This window comes from Saimiri boliviensis, chromosome 14 (genome assembly GCF_048565385.1).
Source record: "Saimiri boliviensis isolate mSaiBol1 chromosome 14, mSaiBol1.pri, whole genome shotgun sequence".
Taxonomy (NCBI): domain Eukaryota; kingdom Metazoa; phylum Chordata; class Mammalia; order Primates; family Cebidae; genus Saimiri; species Saimiri boliviensis.
The window spans coordinates 87,638,376-87,661,862 of NC_133462.1; the positions used below are offsets into that span (position 1 = coordinate 87,638,376).

General features: G+C 40.6%; 1 protein-coding gene across 1 annotated transcript in view; it reads left to right on the top strand.

Annotated features, from left to right (window-relative positions):
- Nucleotides 1-23,487, top strand: part of FMN2 (formin 2) — a 381,705-nt gene that overhangs the window by 95,814 nt on the left and 262,404 nt on the right. The window contains exon 5 of the mRNA XM_039464306.2: nt 20,259-21,964. Coding sequence (XP_039320240.2) covers nt 20,259-21,964 — 1,706 coding nt within the window. The remainder of the gene's footprint in view (nt 1-20,258; nt 21,965-23,487) is intronic.

Here is a 23,487-nt window from a genome sequence, read left to right on the forward strand (position 1 = left end):
AGATTGTGACAGACTCTGTGATTTATCTTTCCATCTGCCCGGCTGGCTAGAATGCCCTTGTTTTCCCTTAGCCTGCAGGGGAATCCTGTCAGGCAGAAGGGGATGTTTTCTTCCATTTATTTTTTGCACAAAAAATCAGCCTTGAAGTGGAACTGAGTACAAGCTTTTCAGAAGCTGCTTCATTCTATATCCAGCCAAAGAGTTGGGCCGAACAACAGCTGGCTCCAGCAGGAAACAGTGGCCGCTCCAGGGAGAAGTCTGCTGAGATGTGCTTGTTCAAATGGTTCCATGGCTATAATCTTTAAAAAAAAAAAAAAAAAAAAAGAAAATCTGTCAGAGCTTTGCTAAAGTCAAATAAGATTCTTATTACTTTGGGAATGAAACATTAATTAGTATCTGTTTAATTTCCACAGAACCTTTATTTTTCCTGTTACTGTTTTAGTCCATTTTCATGTTGCTGATAAAGGCATACTCAAGACTAGGCAATTTACAAAAGAAAGGGGTTTATTGGACTTACAGTTCCACATGGCTGGGGAGACCTCACAATCATGGCAGAAGGCAAGGAGGAGCAAATCACATCTTATATGGATGGCAGCAGGCAAAAAGAGCTTGTGCAGAGAAACACCTGTTTTTAAAACCATTAGATTTTGTGAAACCCATTCACTATAATGAGAACAGCATGGAAAAGACTCACCCCCATGATTCAGTCATTTCCCACTGGGTCCTTCCCACGGCATGTGGGAATTATGGGAAATACAATATAAGATTTGAGTGGGGACAGAGAACCAAACCATACCAGTTAACAAATAAGCCAAATTTTATCTTTTTTTTCTTATGCTAAAATGGACTTCTTATTTTTTAAAAAAAAATACAAGAAAGGAAACATTTGTATGGAATAGTAATTGTGGATAGCAATTGCTTTTTTGGATATAAAACCATTTGCTTAATTTATTTATATTTTCGCCCAACTATGCTTTTGACAGTAACTTATTAGAAATGAATAGTAAAAAGAGATTTCGGTTCTGTCGGTGGTCTAGGAGAAAATGAGGAGACACATACTTGGGTTTTACACCCGGATCTATTTCTGGTGAGTGTGATGACGACATGCTTAGATTACCTGGGACATAGGGTTCTTCTCTGTAAAATTAAAGAATTGCTGATCAAAGCATAGAGTGACCGACTTCCCTTTTGAAAAGAATCCCTGCGTTATACATGAAAGTCACGCTCCCCCTGGAGGAGAAATTGGGATAAACATTGGTTGAAAACAGCACCTGGATGCTTTTCTTTTTGCTTCTCATTTCACTGCAGGCACCTGGGTGCTTTTCAAAAGTGCAGCTAGATTAGCTATCCTTAAGGACAGTGCATTTAAAAGGCACATTTTTCCAGTTTATTGTTATGGGAGCAGAGGCCTACATCAACTTGGCACCACTTGAGAGGCATGGTGGGCTCGACTCATGGTTACTTAATTATTTGCAGTGATTAGCCCACAGCGAATAAGATGAAGAAAGATAAAAAGTTACAAAGAAATAGTAAAGTCAGCAATTATTAAGAAAAATAGTACCTTCAAATCTTCTCTCATTTTTTTAGCCTTTTTTTTTTTTTTTTTTTTTAGTGGAAAGCATGGGTAAATTGTGATTTAAAGGAATATATTAGGTTTTTCTACATTCTTATGTCCAGGATGCATATGAATGAATTGTTCTATATGATAATGTCAAAGAAAACCTGGACAGGAAGTATTTGATAATATCAACAGTGACAAAACAGGTACAACATTGCTTTCCATATTATGCTATTTCACAATAATATTCACGTGTGTAACATTATAGAGTGTTTTTTTCTGAGCTATGGACCATGGTAAAATATATTGCAATAAGCAGGAAACCTAATGGAGTAGGTTATTTAAAAGCACTTGATGTTACAACTTGAAGACTCAAGGGTGAAATAGATTGAATCAATGTTACATCTTATCCTTGTTGAGGGTCGAATGTCTAGAAGTCAGGAAAATTAATTGAGAGGTAACAGTATTTGGAAGCTATCGAGATTAAGCACCCGACAATGACATCGCTTACTTTTGGAATCATTTACTGTTTGTCATACATTCATTTTATGGGCTGAATCTTTTCTTAGATGATACGGGTATGTTTTGTGACAGCCTAAAGTAATTGGCCATAAAGGGGATACAGAAAACTCAAATTAATTGTTAACCTACTGTATACCTGTTCTTTTACTCTACTACCTTATAAAATCTTTACAATAGTCCTTTATTATAATGTATATTTAACTGCTAAAGAAAGTGATTATAGGACGTAAAAGTAACTTGCATAAGATCACAAACTTGATCAAGGGTAGACCCACTACTCGAGTATACATCCATTTGATTTTATACTTACAATAAAAGTTATACTTTTACATGGGTAATCACTCTATGCTATTTAGGACTATCTCATGCCAAAGTCATCAGACAAATGAGATGAGAAGTTTATTTTAAATTTATTCTATTTAAATTATACCATGTATGAGTCAGATGTCAAGATACATTATAGATGCAAATAGGCATATTAGTTCACTTGCATGTTTTGAAGTTTTACTAGAACTTTGATGTGCTAAGTTGTGTTAATTTTACTAACTTTAGTGCTTTGTTATAACAAAAAAAATATTTTTCATGTAAAGTCCTTGCTTTTTCCTTCTTAGTCACTAGATGGCAGTTCTGTATCTCTAAATCACCACTGCAGCTGGAAATAAGGTTTGAAGTCAGTTTTCTCAGTATGAATGATGAACCTAAGAGATTTTTCTGGTCCACCCAGTGTTGCCTGTGTTCTTCTGTGGTTGTAATTGAGATCCCCAGGACTGCTTAGTCAGAGGCTCGCAGCCGAGTTGGAAAGCATCCTCTCTAAGTTATTCTTCAGATGTGTGTTCAGGCACCTGTTCTCTCAATCTGAGCACATTGGAATTTATTGAATGAGTTTTGACTTTTACTCTTTCTGTAGTTAATAATTCTGAGAGCTCAATATCTCTAGAAAAAACACATGACTCATAAAGCCTTTCCTCAACTCACAGGAGTCAAAGGCTATGGTGTTGCCAGAGAGTCTGATGCTTAAAGCAAATACAGCTGGGACTCAAGTGAAAAGAACGGACTGTAGCTACTCCTTGAGTGCTTTTATTGATGATCCTGTCGAATTAGGTTTTCAAATAAAATTACATTCTTTAAACCTCACTTACAGATTATTTTAATTTCAAGTAATATGCTGAAAGTCTGTTATATCTGAAGGATTATGTCATAAAACTGGAATGTGACTGTCGTTTTTTTTCAGTCCTTTGGCATTTGAAATATTATTTAAACTGTAAAGCCTTTTACACTCTATAGTATATAATAGCTTAGTGTCAATTATTTTATCTAAGAACACTTGCTTCTAAGTTAAAGATTGGTGTATGGTAACATGCTTTACCTGGTGGCCACCTAGTTTCCAGCTTACTTTTTGCTTTTGAAATTATATATAAAATTTTTGTTTCAAAGTACTTTTCTAATACTCTCGATATCTTTCGAATGTAAATGGACTAGTTGGAAAGGAAGTAGAGTAAAATTTTGATCTTTAAAAACTCTAGCTTTGGCTAAGAATTGAAAATAACAGGAAACTGAAAGTTGGGTCTTTGCACATTATAATATTTCTTATTTATCAATAGTTACATATATTACAAATAGTTACATATGTTACAGGTGCCCAGCAGCACGCCCAGCTAATTTTTGTATTTTTTAGTAGAAATGAAGTTTCACTATGCTGGCCTGGCTGGTCTCAAACTCTTGACCTCATGATCTGCCCACCTTGACCTCCCAAAGTGCTGGGATTACAGGTGTGAGCCACCGCACCCAGCCTTGAAGAAATATATATATATATATATATATAATTGGATGTCCTTAAAGAATCTGTTATAGTACTCTTTATAGAATGGCCACTCAGTTCCATTTATTAGTTTCAGAAATAATTTAGAAACCAGTCAAGGGAACAGATGGAACAGTGTGGGGTAGTCTAGTGGCTGGTGCTTGGTTACTCAGAAGCAAAGTTTGAAGAGCAAAAGAAGCATTGGTCAAATCAAAAGAAAGTGACGGTGTAAAAGTAATTCTGAAGAAATAATGCTAGACACATAGATAAACAAGTCATTTGAATTGGGGTAGAATGTCTTAGACATCTGGAAGGGTTCTAAAGAAACATTATTGAATGTCAGGTCCTTCTCAACTCCAGGGTAAAAGGTAATATGAATTTGCAAGGTAATTAGAAACCAACAAAACAATAATCCATAAGACAAGTAAATAACTAAAATATAAAGCAGAGTAAGAAAAACAAGTCTTGGCCGGGCGCGGTGACTCATGTCTGTAATCCCAGCACTTTGGGAGGCTGAGGCGGGTGGATCACAAGGTCAGGAGTTAAGAGACCAGCCTGGCCAGTATGGTGAAACCCTGTCTCTACTAAAAATATGAAAAAAAATTAGCTGGGTGTGGTGGCACATGCCTGCAGTCCCAGCTACTCAAGAGGCTGAGGCAGAAGAATCGCATGAACCCAGGAGGCGGAGGCTGCAGTGAGCTGGGATCGTGTCACTGCATTCCAGCCTGGGCGACAGATCTTTTAAAGGGGGGGGGAGAGAGAGAGAGAGAGAGAGAGAGAGAGAGAGATACTTGGGTCTGAAACCATGAGTTGGTCATCCTTGATGTCTTCCTCACTGTCTGATCATTGTTAGGTCCTCAATAAATAGTTTAACCAATAAATCTCTGGCCACATGAGTCTGAGAAGGGGCAAGTGAGAGACGGTTAGGAGGGAAGCAAGGACAGGATACTCCTGTGGCAGTGCTGACACCAAAGACAGGTAACATTGTGAAAAGTGTTTACAATACCATGTTGAGAGAAAGAAAGGATTTTCTTTTGTTTGTTTGTTTTGGTGGGGGAAGAATTTTTATTCTGTAGAAACTCCAAGGAGCTCAGAGAAAAATGTAGACATTTGAGCTTAGAAATAATAATAAACTCTGAATTTTAAGAATGAAAACCAGCTAACATCTGGAAAGTAGTTAGAACTTGAGATGAGAATGTGAAGAAATAATTGGATGTCACAGATTGTTTTTGTTTTCCTTGGGGTGGGCAGGCTTGGAGGTGAAATGAAGTCATATCTTTGCTCTGTTGAGTTTTAGATGGTGTAAAACTAGTTTGCACTGTGTCGCATTATTAATGACCTGTGGAGAAAGGCAGACAGTCCAAGCAGCTAGTCCAAAGGGATAGTGGAGCTGATAAAAGTTCTCTGCTTATAAAGGAGGCTTGTCCTTCCTTGAACATCTGCTGACCTACTGTTTGCAAGGTATTGGTGGTAGATACTGAAGGAAATACAAGGAATTATAAGGCAAAGTCTTGGGTATTAAGAAGCAGACAGTTAGAAGAATATACCTCTTTCATGTCCGTGAAATGATTTGTGAGATGCAATGTAATTTTGCCGAGATAAACTTAACAAAAAGGGGGAAGGTTATTAAGAGCCTACAGTTAAGGACAATTTCTTAAGAAGGGTGAAGTTGAGATCAAATCATAGTTTTTGAACAGGGGGAGGGAAGAGGAGTGAGTATTTCAGTTCAGAGAAGAGAGTAAAGGTAGAGAAATGGAAGTGAACATGCCATAGGGTGTGGGGCCAGGGTGAAGCATGATAGTCCAGGTGACCTGAGGGGCAGCTCAGCTGACAGCTGCCCTGGAGACCTGGGTTTGCTTTCCTCCTCCCGGGCCTCCTCGGCCTGGAGCCTGACAGCGTCTTAACCCCCAGTTCAGCCTTATCTGATTACTGCAATATTCTCCCGATGGGTCTCTCTACTTCCAGTCTTAAGGCCTTCTAGTCTCTCTTCCACAATACCTCCAGAGTGATCTTTCTCAAATCCAAATTTGTTTATGTCTGATATCTGCTTAGACACATCCAATGACTGCTCATAGCATTTGAGAAAATGTTGACTCCTGAGTTTGACACACAGGGTTTTCCCTTGCCATCCTCTGTCTTCAGCCTTATCACTCACGATTTCCTGTATGCTGGCTTGTCCCAGCCTTAAAAAAAAAGTTTTTTTTAAAAAATCTTTAGGATCCTTCATATCTATCTTATACATATTTTTCTTCTGCACTCCTACTCCCTTGAAAAAAAAATATGCTTCTATTTCTTAATCTAAATTTGTCTAAACTTGACTTTGTTCTAGACACTGGACTTGAGAAGACTCAATCTAGGGTGCGTTTGGGGAGCAGTAGAAAATTGGCTTATATTCATACGATAGTGGTTGAGGATCTGGGCTTTAGACCAGTTTTCCTGGGCACACATCCCAGTTATTCCACTTTCAAATGGGGAACTGTCAAAGATAAACAAAGTCAGACATTAGTTAAAATGCTAAGGACTGATTTTATATCCGTGGTAACTACTGCACTGGGGAAGAGTCCAGCATGAACTAAACTCAACTTTGATTTGTACAGAGGTGACCAAGCATTTTAAAGGGAGACTCAAGTAATAGGGAGAAGGATGAGTGGAAGCGAAAAACTGTAAAGGTTTCATTAGTATAAATGAGATTAGGCCAGGGGTGTCTGCTGACTCACGGTTATAAGAAGTCAGGAGTCTTTGGTCCGCCAGAGACTAGGAAAGAGCAACCCTATCCCCAGGTGAAGGCTGAAACCATCAGTAAGTTTTTCTGGCAGCCTTGAGATTTCTTAGGCAGTACTTTAAAGGGGGCTGGGTTATCTTTGGGATGCAGCCTTTAGCTGTTCCAAACTATGTTGTTTGCTCAAGCCTTTATAGGCCAAGGTTAAGGCCTAGTTCAGAAGCAGGCTCGGAGGAACCTGGCTAGATCTTGATCAAGGAGACAATCTTTGTCAGAATTTAGGAAGAGCATTTTACTCTGTGTGCCTTCGTTTTCTCACCTATAAAATGGGTATAATAAGAATTCCTATCTCTACATTTTTTTAGTGGGGTTTGAATGCATTTATGTAAAACACTTTGGAGGAGCTCCTGGCACTCAAAATGTTAGCGATGTATCATTATTGTTGTTATAGTTGAGCAATACTCTGTTTCTTTTTTTCTCGTTTTTTTGTTTTTTTTTTTTTTGAGATGGAGTCTCACTATGTCACCCAGGCTAGAGTGGAGCGGCACAATCTTGGCCCACTGCAACCTCCACCTCCTGGGTTCAAGCAATTCTCTTACCTCAACCTCCCGAGTAACTGGGATTATAGGCACACGTCACCATGCCCAGCTAATTTTGTATTTTTAGTAGAGATGGATTTCACTGTCTTGGCCAGGCTGGCCGTGAACTCCTGACCTCAGGTGATCTGCCCACCTCAGACTCCCAAAGTGCTAGGATTACAGGCCTGAGCCACCACGCTTGGTTAATACTTCAGTTTTCAAAGTTGCTTTCATCACATAGGTGGTCCTCATTATTCATGGATTTTTTTTTATTTTTTATTTTTTTTTGAGATGGAGTTTCGCTCTTGTTACCCAGGCTGGAGTGCAATGGCGCCATCTTGGCTCACTGCAACCTCTGTCTCCTGGGTTCAAGCAATTCTCCTGCCTCAGCCTCCCGAGTAGCTGGGATTACAGGCATGTGCCACCATGCCCAGCTAATTTTTTGTATTTTTAGTAGAGACGGGGTTTCACCATGATGACCAGGATGGTCTCGATCTCTTGACCTCGTGATCCACCCGTCTCGGCCTCCCAAAGTGCTGGGATTATAGGCGTGAGCCACCGCGCCCGGCCTTATTCATGGATTTGCATGGATTCGCAAACTCACCTACCTGCTAAAATTTACTCGAAGCCCCCAAATCATATTCATACGGTGGTTTCATGGCCAGTCGCAAACCCGTGCACCATGCGGTAAGAAATTTGAGTCGCTTGACGTGCGCTTTTCCCAGCTGATGCTGACAGAGGTGAAGCTCTGCTGCTTTCGGCTCTTGTTCTGTAAATAAGAGTACTTTTGTGGCTACGTTTTCACGCTTTTGTGCTTTTTCTTGATGGTTTCCCGGTTTGAAATTACTTCCAAGCACAGTGCTGCCATGTTGTCTAATGTCCCTACGTGCAAGAAGGCTGTGATATGCCTTGTGGCGAAAGTACATGTCAGATAAGCTTTGTTCAGGCTTGAGTGACACTGCTTTTGGCCATCGTAAATCAGAAATATGTATCAAGTAGGTGTCTTTCAACAGGAACACACATTTTAACAAAGTAATACGTTGGTTGACAAAAATGTGACCAAGGGCTTGTGGGAATCTAAACCTGTGTTTTTTTCTAGAAGCAATATTTCAGTATTCACTAATTTGATGTTCACAAAGACTTTGTAGGACGAAACTACTGTGAATAATAAGAATTGACTGTATCTTTTTACATTCTCACAATAAGGCAGGGTGTGGTGGCTCATGCCTATAATTCTAGCACTTTGAGAGGGTGAGGTGGGAGGATCACTTGAGCCTGGGAGTTTGAAACCAGCATTGGCATCACAGGGAGACCTGGTCTCTACTACTACTACTACTACTACTACTACTACTACTACTGCTACTACTACTAATAATAATAATAAATTAGCTGGGCATGGTGGCATGAGCTACTGAGGAGGCTGAGGCAGGAGGACTGCCTGAGCCCAGGAGGTCAAGGCTGCAGGAGCTATGATTGTACCACTGTACTCCAGCCTGTACAACAGAATGAGATCCTGTCTTGGGGAAAAAAAAAATTCTCACAGTACCCCTTTGCAGTACGCAGAGTGAGTGATGGAGTATCCACATTTTATGGACTATTCAAGGTCTTTTGAGCCTAATAGAGGATTTGAAACATGCTATGCCCAGTAGTTGGGAGCCATTAATTTTTGAGGAAGGAAGTACCAATGAACAAGGAAGTTTAAGGAGCAATTACCTGGAAAGGGAATGTAGTATTGATAGGAAGAGGGAGAGTAGAGCCAGCTATTAAACTCTCAAAATCATTCCAGCACTTCTCAACTACAGTGCTGATGTGATACAGGAAAAATAGCAACCAAGAATTGACATGATGGGTTTGGTAAACATGTCTAGGGTATTACCAAATGAGGCTGTGTGGTCTGTGAACCATCACCATCAACTGGGAACTGGTTAGATATGCAGAGTCTCAGGCCCTACCCAGATCCACTGAACTAGAAACTGTGGAGGTGGGGCCCAGCAATCTGTGTTTTAATAATCTTCTAGGTGGTTCTGGTGCACATTGAGTTTAAGAGACAATGAAGTAGAGAAATGATCCGAGGATGTTCCCAAGCCTAGGCAGACTGCAGGACAGGCAAAGGAATATTTTGTTGGAGGATGAGATGCTTGATATTGTGAAATATACATTTGGTCTCAATTGCCATCTCCTGGCATACATCTCCTAAAATCCTTGGAATCTTCCAAGTGGTAAGTGTCTTTTGTATGATACCGTTGTCTGGTAACTTCAGGATGGGGCTGGTCCACAGAAAGACCAAGGCATAGTAAGAGAGTTGGGACTTTCTGTCCCACCGCCCCCTCCCCTCAAGCCTTGGGACCTGCGAGGGGCTGAAGGTTAAGTTGATCATCAGTGGCCAATGACTTAATCAATCATGCCTACCTCATGAAATCTCCGTTAAAACCCCCCAAATGGGTAGGGTTCGGAGAGCTTCCAGACAGCTGCTGAACACATGGTTTTCCTGGAGGATGGTGCATTCCTCTTCCCATCCATCTCTTCATCTGTATCCTTTGTAACATCACTTCTAGTAAGTCAGCAAAAGTGTGTTTCTCTGAGTTCTGTGAGCTGCTGTAACACATTGAACCTGAGGAGGGGGTGGGGGGGATCCTGGATTTATAGCCAGTTGGTCAGAAGTTCCAGAGGCCTGGACCTGTGAGTTGCATATGAAGTGGGGGCAATTTTGAGGACTGAGCCCTCAACCTATGGGACCTGATGCTACCTCCAGGGAGATAGTGTCTGAATTTATTTGAATTAGAGGATACCCGTCTGGTGTCTACAGAATTGATTGGTTGCTGGAGGGACAAAGTCTTTACACAGTTTGATGATATAGGTCACGGCAGTCCTCTGTTTTCATTGTTGAGTGAGAGAATGGGGAGAGCATTACAGTTTGTTTTTTTTCCTATACCCTTGGATGCACTTTAAGGAACAGGGTAGCATAATCAAAACAGTCACAATATGGAAGTGAAGCATTGATGAGAGAGAAAAACTCACAATAATCACTATAGAGATGGAAGATGTAGAAATTGATGAGCTCTTCCAGTACATAGAGAGGAGAGCGGGCTAAGTACAAAGTCTCTACTCCGCCCCCCAAAAAAATTCCAGGGAGGAAATAGAGAAAGAAATGAGGAGGAGCAGTGTAAACTTATAGAAGCCAGAAGAAGAGTCTGAGGAGGAAGGAATGATTGATAGTCTCGGAATCCTCTTAAAGGACAGGGTTAAATCTGTAGTAATTGGCAATAAAGAGACCATGAGCAGTGCCCAGAGAGTAATTCCATTAGAGGGACAGGGTCAAAAGGCAGCTCTGCCACTCCGGGTAATAGTCCAAATCCACCCCATTTGATTTTCTTGAGGCTTTCTTCTTTAGGAAGATTCTTCTTTTAAAAAAAAAGATGTTTGAGAATAGTTGGGTGTAAATGCAAGGAAGGATTCAGAGGTAAAAAACTGAGCTGCACGTTACATCTGTGGATCATTAAAGGAAAGTGGAACTGTCATAAAATCATGCTTTTCTTCCTTGCATTACTTGAGACAATTAAGGAATATAAATTTCATTGTTGTTGTTGTTGTTTGTTGTTTGTGAGATGGAGTCTTGCTCTGTTGCCAGGCTGGAGTGCAGTGGCACAATCTCGGCTCACTGCAACTTACGCCTCCTGGGTTCATGTGATTCTCCTGCCCCAGCCTCCCGTAGCTGGGACTACAGGTGCACACCATCACACCCAACTAATTTTTGTAATTTTAGTAGAGATGGGGTTTCACCATGTTTGCCAGGATGGTCTCTATCTCCTGACTTCATGATCCGCCCACCTCGGCCTCCCAAAGTGTTGGGATTATGGGTGTAAGCCACCTCACCTGGCCTAGGAATAGATTGCTTTAGAGTATGGTCCAGAACCTTCCCACAACTCCAGCTCAAATAAGTAGAAAGCAAATTCTCAATATGTGAGCAGAAACCAAAAAGTCTGGTTCTTTTTGCTGTTTATCTCCCTTTTTATCCCGGCTGGCTCCCCCAAATGTTTATTACTTCCACTGTGTTTATTCACTAACCATCATGACTTTAACCTTTCCATCTTACCAGCTACTATGCTAAAGAGATGTTAAAAGTAATAGAGTCAATTATGCTTTCTAACTTATGCCTCTCCTTTCCACACCACATTTCTCACTCATCAGTGAAGGAGTGGAAAGAGATCTGCCATCTCCATTTCAGTTTAGAAGTATTGTCATTTCAATAATTCATCATGTATTTCATAATATGGATTCTAGAGATGCCATCTCAGCTCACTGTGTGAGGCTCTTTCCCATAATATGCTCTATTTTAAGAAGCCCTGGGCAAGTTATTTACCATTTACCATCTGTTCTAATATTCGTTTCTTTCCTGAAATTTCCCTTTCAAACTTAAAATTGCTCGTTTTTCAGTTTTGTGCAAAATCATATCTATATAACACCTGGTTTCTTTCCCTGTGGGATCATATGTGGCAGATGTTAGCATATTATAATCTGGAATACCATTGGTTTGTTCCAAAACCTATAATGTTTCTGAATTTAGAACATGAGAAGTAGAGCATTTATGTGATTCTGTAAAGAGTAGAATTTCTATTTTACAGATGTCTAGAAGTATCCTAACTGGCCAGTAATGTTGCCTTAGAATTTAGGAGAATTTGAAAATCTAAATATGGTAGGAAATGAATTGTATATGTCATGTTAAAATTTATAAAATAAATTACTACAGTGTTAACTTACTAATAAGCAGCTTTTAAATTCTAGGCTTTAAAAGTATCCTGCTTACATAATAAACATAATAAAGTTTCAAAGATGAGCAAATTAACTTTTCAGCAAAAGCTTTACTTGAGTGTGTCTTGGCTTCTCGTTTGACAGTTGTAACCTTAATGTTACAGTAATGTTTTCTTTTTCTGGGAATCAGATAATCTTCTGTTTGGAAAAATATTTTTGGTGAACATTTTATTTTTTAATGGAAACTTGTATTTTGTGATATGCAAGTGTTCAAACAATTTATAAGAACTAACCATCACCACCCACATATAAGATTATACAGGAATGGAGGAATTTTGGCTGACTTACTGTATATAATTATTGAGCCAAAGTGGATGGCAGACTCTACCACTTATGATTTAGGGTTTTGAAACAGTATTTGAAAGTACAATAATCTCAAAATTGGTTATATAGAAAGTACATTACTTATTTATTATATGGACTAACAAAAAAATAGATTCAACCTCCTCCATCTATAAGGATGCATCCATTATATAAGTTCTGTATAAAATTGCCAAGGTCACTTTTTACTTTTTCTTTTTTTACAATAAAATTTATTTAAATCTTTTTTCAAGTTTAAAGTAAGCACATCAGAGATTTTATTTAACTTGTTACTTATTGAGAGAGCAAGCATGATGTTAAGCCAGTCCAAAGAGCATTTGGGAAGTTGGGTGTATATAGAGGTGATTTACTAGATTGTTGGGTTAAATTTGAACAAAACAAAGCAAAAAACTGGTTAATATCAGACAAAGCTGTAGCCATTATCATTGGGCTTATCCATTTCATGGGCTAGAAATGATTTGTATTTCTACTGGACTAAATCTACAATCTAAATGCTGCCTCTGTAAAATTATAAAATAGCCAATAAATAGAAAATCAAACCTAGCACTGCACTGAACAAAAACCTCTCATGTCTGTTTTCAAGTTTAGGATAATATTTTGATAGCCTCAATGTTTTCATATTACTTAAAACTCTTTTGGACTTATTTAGAATAGACTTTTAGCATATGTCAGCCTTGTGTATGCATAAAAATACACTAAATAGAGAATTCTGTGTATCTACATTCAAAGTCTTATATCTTATAATTTATTTTTCAACTCAGAGTCATTAATACTTAAATTTTTTGATAGGGAAACCCATTAGCCTTCGGTAAGCTGTTGTGCAATCACTGGAAACGCTGAGTGAGACTCTATCTGAAAAGTATGGAAGCCTGAAGATAATGAAAAGTGCATTTCTCCATTGTCAAGTCCTTTGAGAATCTGATAGGCTCTATCTAGCTGCACCCTGAAGAGACAAGATTAAGGTCCAGACACTGGACACAGTGTTCAGGAACAGGCTCCTAACTCGAGGGCTTTCCACGTACAGCAGAGCGCCTGGCAGTCTCTTTGAGATTATATCTCGGCTCTGTCAGGGGTGGGCCCTGCAGAGCTTCATTCCATTTTGTGTGGGTCCTGAGAGTCGGTGCTTACTTAAAAGGCAAGAAAAAATGTATGGCCTTTTTTCCTGATGATTGCTAATATCTGCCATGTAAATTTCTTTATATATCCCTGAAAGAAAATAACCTCTATTAGAAATCAGTTCTTCTGAGCAGCAATGCAACTTTCTCTACAGAGCTCTACAGAAAATATCTCAGCTGACTCTCTGAATTGGTACTTGCCGAGAGCCAGCCGGCCCTTGACTGATAGCCATGGATAAGGAAAGCCAGATAAGATTCTTTGAAGACTTAGTTAAATTGAGAGCCAAAATTCTACTTACATTTGGCTACTCTGTAGTTGTGGATGGCCGGCCTTATTTTACAGGCTAGTCAGTTAAGATTTGAGATGCACTTCATCGCTCTGCTTGTGTGAATAGTAAAGGGAAACTAACATTAATGTAGGGCCGGGATTTCATGGTGCAGGTAGGGACAGGTCGTAAAGAGAATGAAAATTCTAGCAAGTTGGTTTTTTGTTCTCTCTACAATGGGAATAATGTAAGAAGCAGATAGTCAGTCACCCCAAACTCTTCTTCCATGTTCTTTTCTATACAGATGATCTGGCTGGGCGCAGTGGCTCACACCTGTAATCCCAGCACTTTGGGAGGCTGAGGTGGGTGGATCACAAGGTCAGGAGATCAAGACCATCCTGGCTAACACAGTGAAACCCCATCTCTACTAAAAATGCACACACACACACACACACACACACACGTGCGCACGCACGCACACGATTATCCAGTCATGGTGGCATGTGCCTGTAGTCCCAGCTACTCGAAAGGCTGAGGTAGAATTGCTTGAATCAGGGAGGCAGAGGTTGCAGTGAGCTGAGATCAGACAACAGAGCGAGACTCCGTTTCCAAAACAAACAGATAACAAACAAACAAATCTGTACAAAAAGTCCTGTTTATAAAAATTCTAGTCTTCTGTCTTTGCAGTCTGTTGATTATCATCTTCATGAATTTTTTGGCTCTTCCATCTTCCTGGCACCACAAGGCTAGCAATCCTGTATATTTTTAAAGATTCGGATTTGAAATTTTGTCCTCTTATCGCTACTTTCTCTACCATTTCTTAGCTCCTGTTCTTACTGTATCTTATACTTTAAAACCTTTGAAGCTTATGGAGTATATCAGTTCCTTATTTTCTCAACTTTTTATTACCTGAGTACCTCAGTTACCACTTTGTTTCAAAAATGAATAAGATACCTAACAGAACAATAAATAATAAATTGATCATTTATGAAATTAGATCCCACCCCAAATCCCTCTCCTTTTAACACAGACCATGTTATTATCCACCATGATTTCGCTTTGCCAGGGTCAGTTTATCATTGATTTTTGGATGTTTTAAACCACATGATACAAATACAGTATAAAGTAAAGTTGTTACTCTTGCAGAAGTCGGAGAGTTTCTTGAAGTCAGAGAAGGTGACGGTGGAGTACTTGAATCACATGAACTATAATTGATTAATGAGCACCTCGTAGAGTTAAGTAATACAGTAAGAATGATGATGTGACAGATGTGTTTAAATGAATTTGCATATTAGGATTGTCAGAAGCCATTGGGGGAAATTAATGAGGTTCCCAAATACAACAAAAAAGGACCATCTTTTCCAAAAAGGTGATATGTCATATACATCATGGCACCATATACTTTTGTTAGAAAATTAGCACTGAAAATAATTTTAAGAATTTGTCTATCTTTTCATTATGATAAAAATTGTTTCAAAGTAAAATGACACACTTGTTTAATTTTTAATTTCTTTTTTAAGGAAAAAAAGTGGATTTAAAAAGATAATTTATTCTGAAATATTGGTACCTGGGTATATCAGTCAGGCCTTTTGCAGGAACCAGAAACTATGCTAGGTGTATGAAACAGAAGTGTTTACTATAAAATTAGGTATTTTTGTGGAAAGTTTGGAAGATTTGAAGGGTCTATGTCTAAGATGACACTTTTCAAAGAAATCAAATACAACTGGATTATTATCAGGGGAGTTAAAACTTTTGAGGCCACCGTTGCTAAATGGAAAGTGGACATTTGAACGTTGTTGAAAAGAAGCTTTAATTGCTAATAGAGCAGTCCAGACACAGGAATATGATCCTTACCTCATTTTACTTTCTAAATCTTTGTGTGGCTACATCTCATTAGATGAATCTAGCTGTAAGGGAATCTGTAAATGTAGTTTTTCTTCCCGTTTCTGTAAACAGGAAGAGGGGGATGGAGATTGGGAGAGCCAATCCAAAGTAACTGAAAGAAAACTTAAGTGGATTCTAAGAGATCTTTTACAAATGCATTTACATTTTTGACTGGCTATGTAAATTAGAAAGGTTAAAAAAAAATCTCAGGAATCTTCCCAGTCACTAGTATTATGACCTTTGTTACCACTGACTTTGCGTGCCATGTGGGACTAGCTGGCCTCTGATGTGGGGCAGAAATCCACATAGAAAGAGGTGTGATCATTGTTACTGCTCTAGCCCATTATTAGGATCCTTTTCTTTTTATTACTATTGTTATTTATATACTTTCAGAGGCACAGACTCACTCGGTCACCAGGCTGGACTCCTGAGCTCAAGTGCTTTTCCAGCCTCAGCCTCCCAAGTAGGTAGGACTACAGCCACACACCACCACACCTGGCTATTTTTTTTTTTCTTTCCATTTTTGTAGAGATGTGGTCTTGTTATGTTGTCCAGGCTAGTCTCAAACTCCTGGCTTCTAGTGATCCTCCCACTTCAGCCTCGAAAGGAGCTGAGATTACAGGCATGACCACTGTGCCTGTGTGTGTGTGTGTTTATACAATAATATCCTTAATTTTTATGCTATTTTCATTATATTCAAATTTATGATGAAAAAGAACTGGCCTAGGTAATAACATTTACAAACTGAATTTTGGAAAACTCCTGAATCTGCTTACATGCTATTTATCAACTAACCTTTTTATACGATCATCATTCATGGGAAAAAGGAAACCCTAGTCATGTACCAGCATAACTCAAGAAATACTGTCTGATGATTAAAGGTCACCTTTAAGAGTATGCTGAAAAAAAAAAAAAAAAAGATCTGTGCATTTTACTATCCAGTGTAACAAATACTAGTTGTACTCCTTATGATAAATTTGGGTGCTGGTTTTTTGGCTTCTGGTTTCTCCTGGTACTTAACTAGCATCATATATTTGCACAGTGGAATTAAGTATAGTAGCCATACAGGTTGTTAAAAATGGTTATGTTCCATTGTGGAAGACAGTGTGGTGATTCCTAGACCTAGAACCAGGAATACCCTTCGATCCAGGAATCCCATTACTGGATGCATACCCAGAGGAATAGAAATCATTCTGTTATAAAGATAGATTCACATGTATGTTCATTGCAGCACTAGTCATAATAGTAAAGACATGGAATCAACCCAACTGCCCATCAGTGATAGACTGGATAACGAAAATGTGGTACATACACACTATGGAGTACTATGCAGCCACAAAACGGAATGATGTCATGTTCTTTGCAGGGACATGAATGGAGCTGGAAGCCATTATCCTCAGTAAACTAACACAGGAACAGAAAATCAAACACCCCATGTTCTCACTTATAAGTAAGAGCTAAACAATGAGAACACATGGACCCAGAGGGAGAACCAGGCACTCTGGGTCCTGTTAGGAAGGTGAGGGGAGGGAGAGCATCAGGATAAGTAGCTAATGCAAGCAGGGCATAATACCTGGGTGATGGGTTGACAGGTGCAGCAAACCACCACGCCACATGTTAACCTGTATAACAAACCTGCATATCCTGCACATGTATCCCAGGACCTAAAATAAAATTAAATAATAAAAAAAAGGCTATGTTGTTTTTCACTATGGGCTACTTAAAAACTATATGGCAATATAGTTTTTTCCAAACTGTGCATTACAAATATTTCAGTCTTTTGTGTAGCCATGGTAGAAAATCATGAGTGTGTGTGTATGTGCCTGTATATATGCCTTAAATATCATATAAATTCTCAAATATTTTGCCTATTTAAAGTGTGTTACATTCCTTTATTCATTGAAAAGTAAATTATTTTTCATTTCCCTGTCATAGTAAGGGCTATTTCTTTTTTTAACAATAGAAAATTAAGGAAATAAACCCAATCCTTTTAGGGATTGTGTCTCTAAATTACTAGTTGTCTTCAGCTGTCAGGAAACATCCTGATTGACCTTTAGCAAGGTAAATGTTATAGCAAAAAATAGAGTTTCCAAGGAAGTAATAGAGGTTAGAATTAAGACTATTACATTTAGCTGGGTGCAATGGTGTGTGCCCGTAGTCCTAGCTATTCGGCAAGCTCAGCTGGGAGGGTCGCTTAAGCCCAGGAGCTCGAGGCCAGCCAGTCTGGGCAATGTAGCAAGACTCTGCTGCAAAAAAAAAAAAAAAAAAAAGAAAGAAAGAAAGAAAAAAGAAAAAAAGGGAAGACTATTGAGTTTACATTTCCAGGCTATAGGTGGTGGCTCAGGCCTGTAATCCCAGCTACTTGGGAAGCTGAGGCAGGAGAATCACTTGAATCTGGGTGGCAGAGGTTGCAATGAGCCAAGATTGCACCATTGCACTCCAGCATGGGCAACGAGTGAAACTCCATCTAAAAAAAAAAAAAAAAAATTACGTTTCCTTATGGAGATAGGGAAAGAAAGGTAGCTCTAAAGATTTTTATCACATCTATCATAGCACCAAAAATGCCTGATTTGTAGTAAATACTCTTTTCTGTCTTGTCCATCTGCATTTTTTCCATTGCAAATGGGTTGGATGTCTGTTGAGATTTAATAAAGGACATGTTTGCTTTTCACTTTGTGAAGACTTTTCTTGGATACAGAGTTTAACCTTAGCAAGCAGGATAAGAGTTTAGTTTTATACTTAATATTTATATTGCCTGTTAATTATTCTTCCACAATATGTAAAAATCAAGTCTAGAGTATAAGTCTCAGCCTCCCAGGTGCTTGAGAAGTGTGTGCATGTGGACCTATGGCTCTTTACCATGGCCTATGGGGATCATCTGGAACACTCTGGAACACTCTGGAGTGTTGCAGGAAACCCTGGAACACTCTGAAGAAATAGTTCTCAGCACAAGAAGTCTCTCATCCTCTCTTTCCCTTTCATTCCAGCCGAGTGAGCAAAGCCACATCTGTATGAGCAGGTGTCTGACACTGGAGTTTCCGCAAGTCTGGGGCTTGTCTTCCTATTTGTGTTTGTCTTCCTTTCTCTTTATTCATTCCTCCTTCCTTTCTTTTCATCTGTTATTCATATTAAATTTACCCTTCACAAGGGAATGCCCTTCTTTCTACTCAAAATATTTTTTTTCTTGAAGAGTTCCTGGTTGATGTCGCCAACACTTAGATGTCAAAGTGCCCCATATGTTGGCTGGTTGTTACCAACCTGCCTGTCTTGTCTTGTCTTGTCTTTTCTCTTTCTCTTTCTCTTTCTTCCTTTTCTTTTCTTTTCTTTTCTCTTCTCTTCTCTTCCCTTCCCTTTTCTTTTCTTTTCTTTTCTCTCTCTTTCTCATTCCTCCCTCCCTTCCTCTTTCTTCCCCTCCTCTCCCCTCTTTCTTTCTTTTCTTTCCTTTCTTCCTTCCCTTTCTTTTTTCTCTTCTTTTCTTTCCTCACTGTTGCACTCTGTTGCCCAGGCTGGAGTGTAGCGTACTGACCATAGTTTGCTGCAACCTTGAACTACAGGGCTCAAGCTGTCCCTCCGCCTCTCAGGTAGCTGAGACTTTCAAGCAGGTGCCAGTGTGCTCGGCTAAGTTTTACATTTTTAGTAGATACGCAGTTTTGCTATGTTGCTCAGGCTGGTCTTGAATTCCTGCTCTCAAGTGATCCTCCCACCTCAACCTTACAAAGTGCTGGGATTACAGGCATGAACCACCATGTCTGGCCATCAGCCGTCTTTATAAATTGTGGAGAACTATCTATTATCACTTCCTGAAATACCATCAGTAAAATATTAAAGTTCTAGTAAATGTGATATAAACAGTATGGCACATGCTCACAGGGTATTTACCTATGCCCATATGGATGCCAAAAATATTTTATATATTCTTACTGAAGACTCATTCAGTGATCACTTTTAAAAAGGAGTGACTGCCTTTAAAATTCAGGTTTACATTTGAAATGTTTTTAGGGAAAATCCTAATAACAAATGTTCCTAGGCTGGAAATAAGGCTATCTCAGAAATAAACTGGTTTGGCTGGGCATGGTGGCTCACGCCTGTAATCCCAGCACTTTGGGAGGTCGAGGTAGGTAGATCATGAGGTTGGGAGTTCGAGACCAGCCTGGCTAAGATGTTGAAACTCCGTCTCTACTAAAATTACAAAAAAAATTTAGCCGGGTGTGGTGGTGGGCACCTATAATCCCAGCTACTTAGGAGGCTGAGGCAGAAGAATTGCTTGAACCTGGGGAGCGGAGGTTGCAATGAGCCAAGATTGCACCACTGCACTCTAGCCTGGGTGGCAGAGTAAGACCCAGTCAAAAAAAAAAAAAAAAGGAAAGAGGGAGAGAAACTCAGAATTTTTTCCCCTATTCCCTATTTTATGACTTAGAATTTTCTTCCTTATTCTTTGTGGTCTATTTGTTCTCAATGATATCATTTGAAAATAAGACAGATAAGGTCTTAGGATCCTATGGTAAGTAACGTGTGTAAACCACTTTGAACTCTCAGGGTACAAGCCAGGGGACACCTAGAAATCTCAACACCATTTTTCTGTAGAGGGATCTTTCTGGAAGTATGACAACAAACAGGATTTTGCTTAATTTTTTGATATTTGGATTTTTCCTTGTTTCATACTTAACTATGTCCTTGTTACCCTTCAGGAAGTTATTGACATGAAGTCTGAGGGACAGGCCACTGTAATTCAGCAGCTGGAACAGACCATTGAGGATCTGAGAACCAAAATAGCTGAACTAGAAAGGCAGTATCCTGCCCTGGACACAGAGGGGGCCAGCGGTCGCCCAGGGCTTGAGAATGGAGTGATGGCCTCCGGAGATGTCTGTCTCGAAGCTCTCAGGTTAGAAGAAAAGGAAGTTCGGCATCAAAGGATTTTAGAGGCAAAATCGATACAGACTTCCCCGACAGAAGAGGGCGGGGTACTGACACTGCCTGCTGTGGATGCGCAGCCCGGGGGTCCTCCCTGCTCCCCCGAGGCTGAAAGAGGACCTCAGACAAAGTTCTGTTCAGAGATTTCTTTGATTGTGTCTCCAAGGCGAATATCAGTCCAGCTCGACAGCCATCCGTCTGCACAGAGCATCTCACAGCCTCCACCACCTCCACCCCTTCTGTGGTCTGATGGTAAAGGACAGCCTGGGTCACAGCCGCCCCATTCCTCTCTCTCTACCGAGTTTGAAACCAGCCGTGAACACTCTGTTTCCTCTGCCTTTAAAAACAGCACTAACATCCCATCTCCACCACCTCTGCCTTGCACAGAGTCCTCCGGCGCCATGCCTGGCCTGGGCATGGTGCCTCCCCCACCTCCCCCTCTCCCTGGCATGACAGCACCTACTCTGCCCAGTACAGGCATTCCCCCACCTCCCCCTCTGCCGGGTACAGAAATGCTGCCACCCCCTCCCCCTCCTCTTCCTGGAGTGGTAATACCTCTCCCGCCCCCACTTCCCGGAGTGGGAATACCTCCTCCTCCCCCTCTACCTGGAACGGGAATACCTCCTCCTCCCCCTCTACCTGGAACGGGAATACCTCCTCCTCCCCATCTACCAGGAGCGGGCATACCCCCTCCTCCCCCTCTACCTGGAATGGGACTACCTCCCCCTCCCCCACTTCCTGGAGCAGGCATACCCCCTCCTCCCCCTCTACCAGGAATGGGAATACCTCCTCCACCTCCTTTACCTGGAGTGGGAATTCCTCCCCCTCCCCCACTTCCAGGAGGAATACCCCCTCCGCCCCCTCTACCCGGAGCGGGAATACCCCCTCCTCCCCCTCTACCCGGAGCGGGAATACCCCCTCCTCCCCCTCTACCCGGAGCGGGAATACCCTCTCCGCCCCCTCTACCCGGAGCGGGAATACCCCCTCCGCCCCCTCTACCCGGAGCGGGAATACCCCCTCCGCCCCCTCTACCCGGGGCGGGAATACCCCCTCCGCCCCCTCTACCCGGGGCGGGAATACCCCCTCCGCCCCCTCTACCCGGGGCGGGAATACCCCCTCCGCCCCCTCTACCCGGGGCGGGAATACCCCCTCCGCCCCCTCTACCCGGGGCGGGAATACCCCCTCCGCCCCCTCTACCTGGAGCCGGGATTCCCCCACCTCCTCCCTTGCCGGGTATGGGGATTCCACCTGCTCCAGCTGCCCCGCCCCCTCTGCTTCCTGCATCAGGCCCTCCACTCCTCCCACAAGTCGGGAGTAGCACTTTACCAACACCACAAGTATGTGGATTTCTCCCTCCTCCATTGCCTACTGGCTTCTTTGGATTAGGGATGAATCAGGACAAAGGGAGTAGGAAGCAGCCCATAGAGCCTTGTCGACCGATGAAGCCTCTTTACTGGACCAGAATTCAACTACATAGTAAAAGGTAACATGAAAGTGAGCTCATCTTTGCACAGCATGTGTCAGTATTAGGGAAGTGTTTACTTCAAACTCGGGAAAATTACCATGCATGTATTTTTAAGCACAGCTCAAAAACTTGTCTGTTGATGTTTACATCAACATACAGTGAAGCAGTTTGCTATTTAAAGCTTTAGGCTTTTCTCCAGAGGTACCAAAGGCATAAAACAAATACTATGTGTATCAGCGTGTGAGATGTAGGTACACCCATCTTTACAGTTATTGACGTATCTCTTAAAGGTTGAGGAATATATTTTTCTTAGCATATAATAGTCTGTTACCTGGTTGTAAGTCTGCTACTTGTGCCTGAATTCCGGTAAAACTATGCCTATATGCCCTCTGGAAAATGAATGAGGGCAGATAAGCAGAGAGGCGTTTGTAGCCAAATTACTTTCCATATAAGAATCTGCTCTATGCTTTCACTACTTCAAGTTTCCATTTCTGACAAAACAGCCTAAAAATGTAAATCAGATCCTTGGGTAAACTGACTCTGGAGCACGGTTTAGTGCATACTTTAAAATGCACAGCCCTGCATTACAGTTCTGTCTTTCAGGGTTTCTTCAGAAACATGCTGCTCAAAAATGTACGTAACCACACCCCAAGTGTGAAATAATTTAGTTTTGAAAATTTCATGGCACTTGTGTTGATCATTGGCAACACAGTACAAAGTCATAAAATCATAACTGAGAATGATCATCATAAAAAAATACTTTCCACCAGGTATTCTGGTGGTATTTGATACGTCCATGCATTGTCTATGGCCCTGTTTCCTAGTCATTGAGACAGTGCTATGATACTTGGCTGTGGAGTGTTAGGTGGTAGGGAAAAAAAATGCACACTTTAAGCTTCACTGTCCTTCCTTGTTCTAACGTTTCCCGATTTCTTGAATTTTCTTTGGGTGATGTGGCAGGCATTTAGAAACAGGGCATTTACCAGGTTCGTCTGCATTTTTTATATGAACTTTTGTATTCACTAAATCATACCAGGGAGCAAGAATTTGTGTATTTTGATGACTTCTAATTTTTTAGCTCATCTTCTGTGTTGTTACCACACACTTACGTATGTGGATGATTCATTTTAAACTGTGCTCCAAACTCATTTTCTCCAGCTATAAGATAGGAGAAGTTCTTGTGTTTCATTGTTGCTTTGCTTTTAAAAAAATGTGTTTACCTTTTTAGGTGGCACTACATGACTCTGCAGTCACTGAGAAGCCAAATACAATGGGGTGACGGGAGGCAGTAGGAGTGGGAGGATGCCATCCTGTAAATATGTATTTTTTAATCCATGAAAAATCTGCAAAGCTGATGAGTCGAGTTGGGATTTTGAGATAGCAAGCATTTCTTGCCTCCCTAGCTCACGCTTAGATAGGTTTTCTTTTTACGTTTTTATACGGTGACCTGATGATGGAGAGTTCCTGGAAATTATTTCCGGGGAAAGATTTCATTCATGGATGGATGGTATTTTAACTTTCTCATGAAGTTGATAAAACAA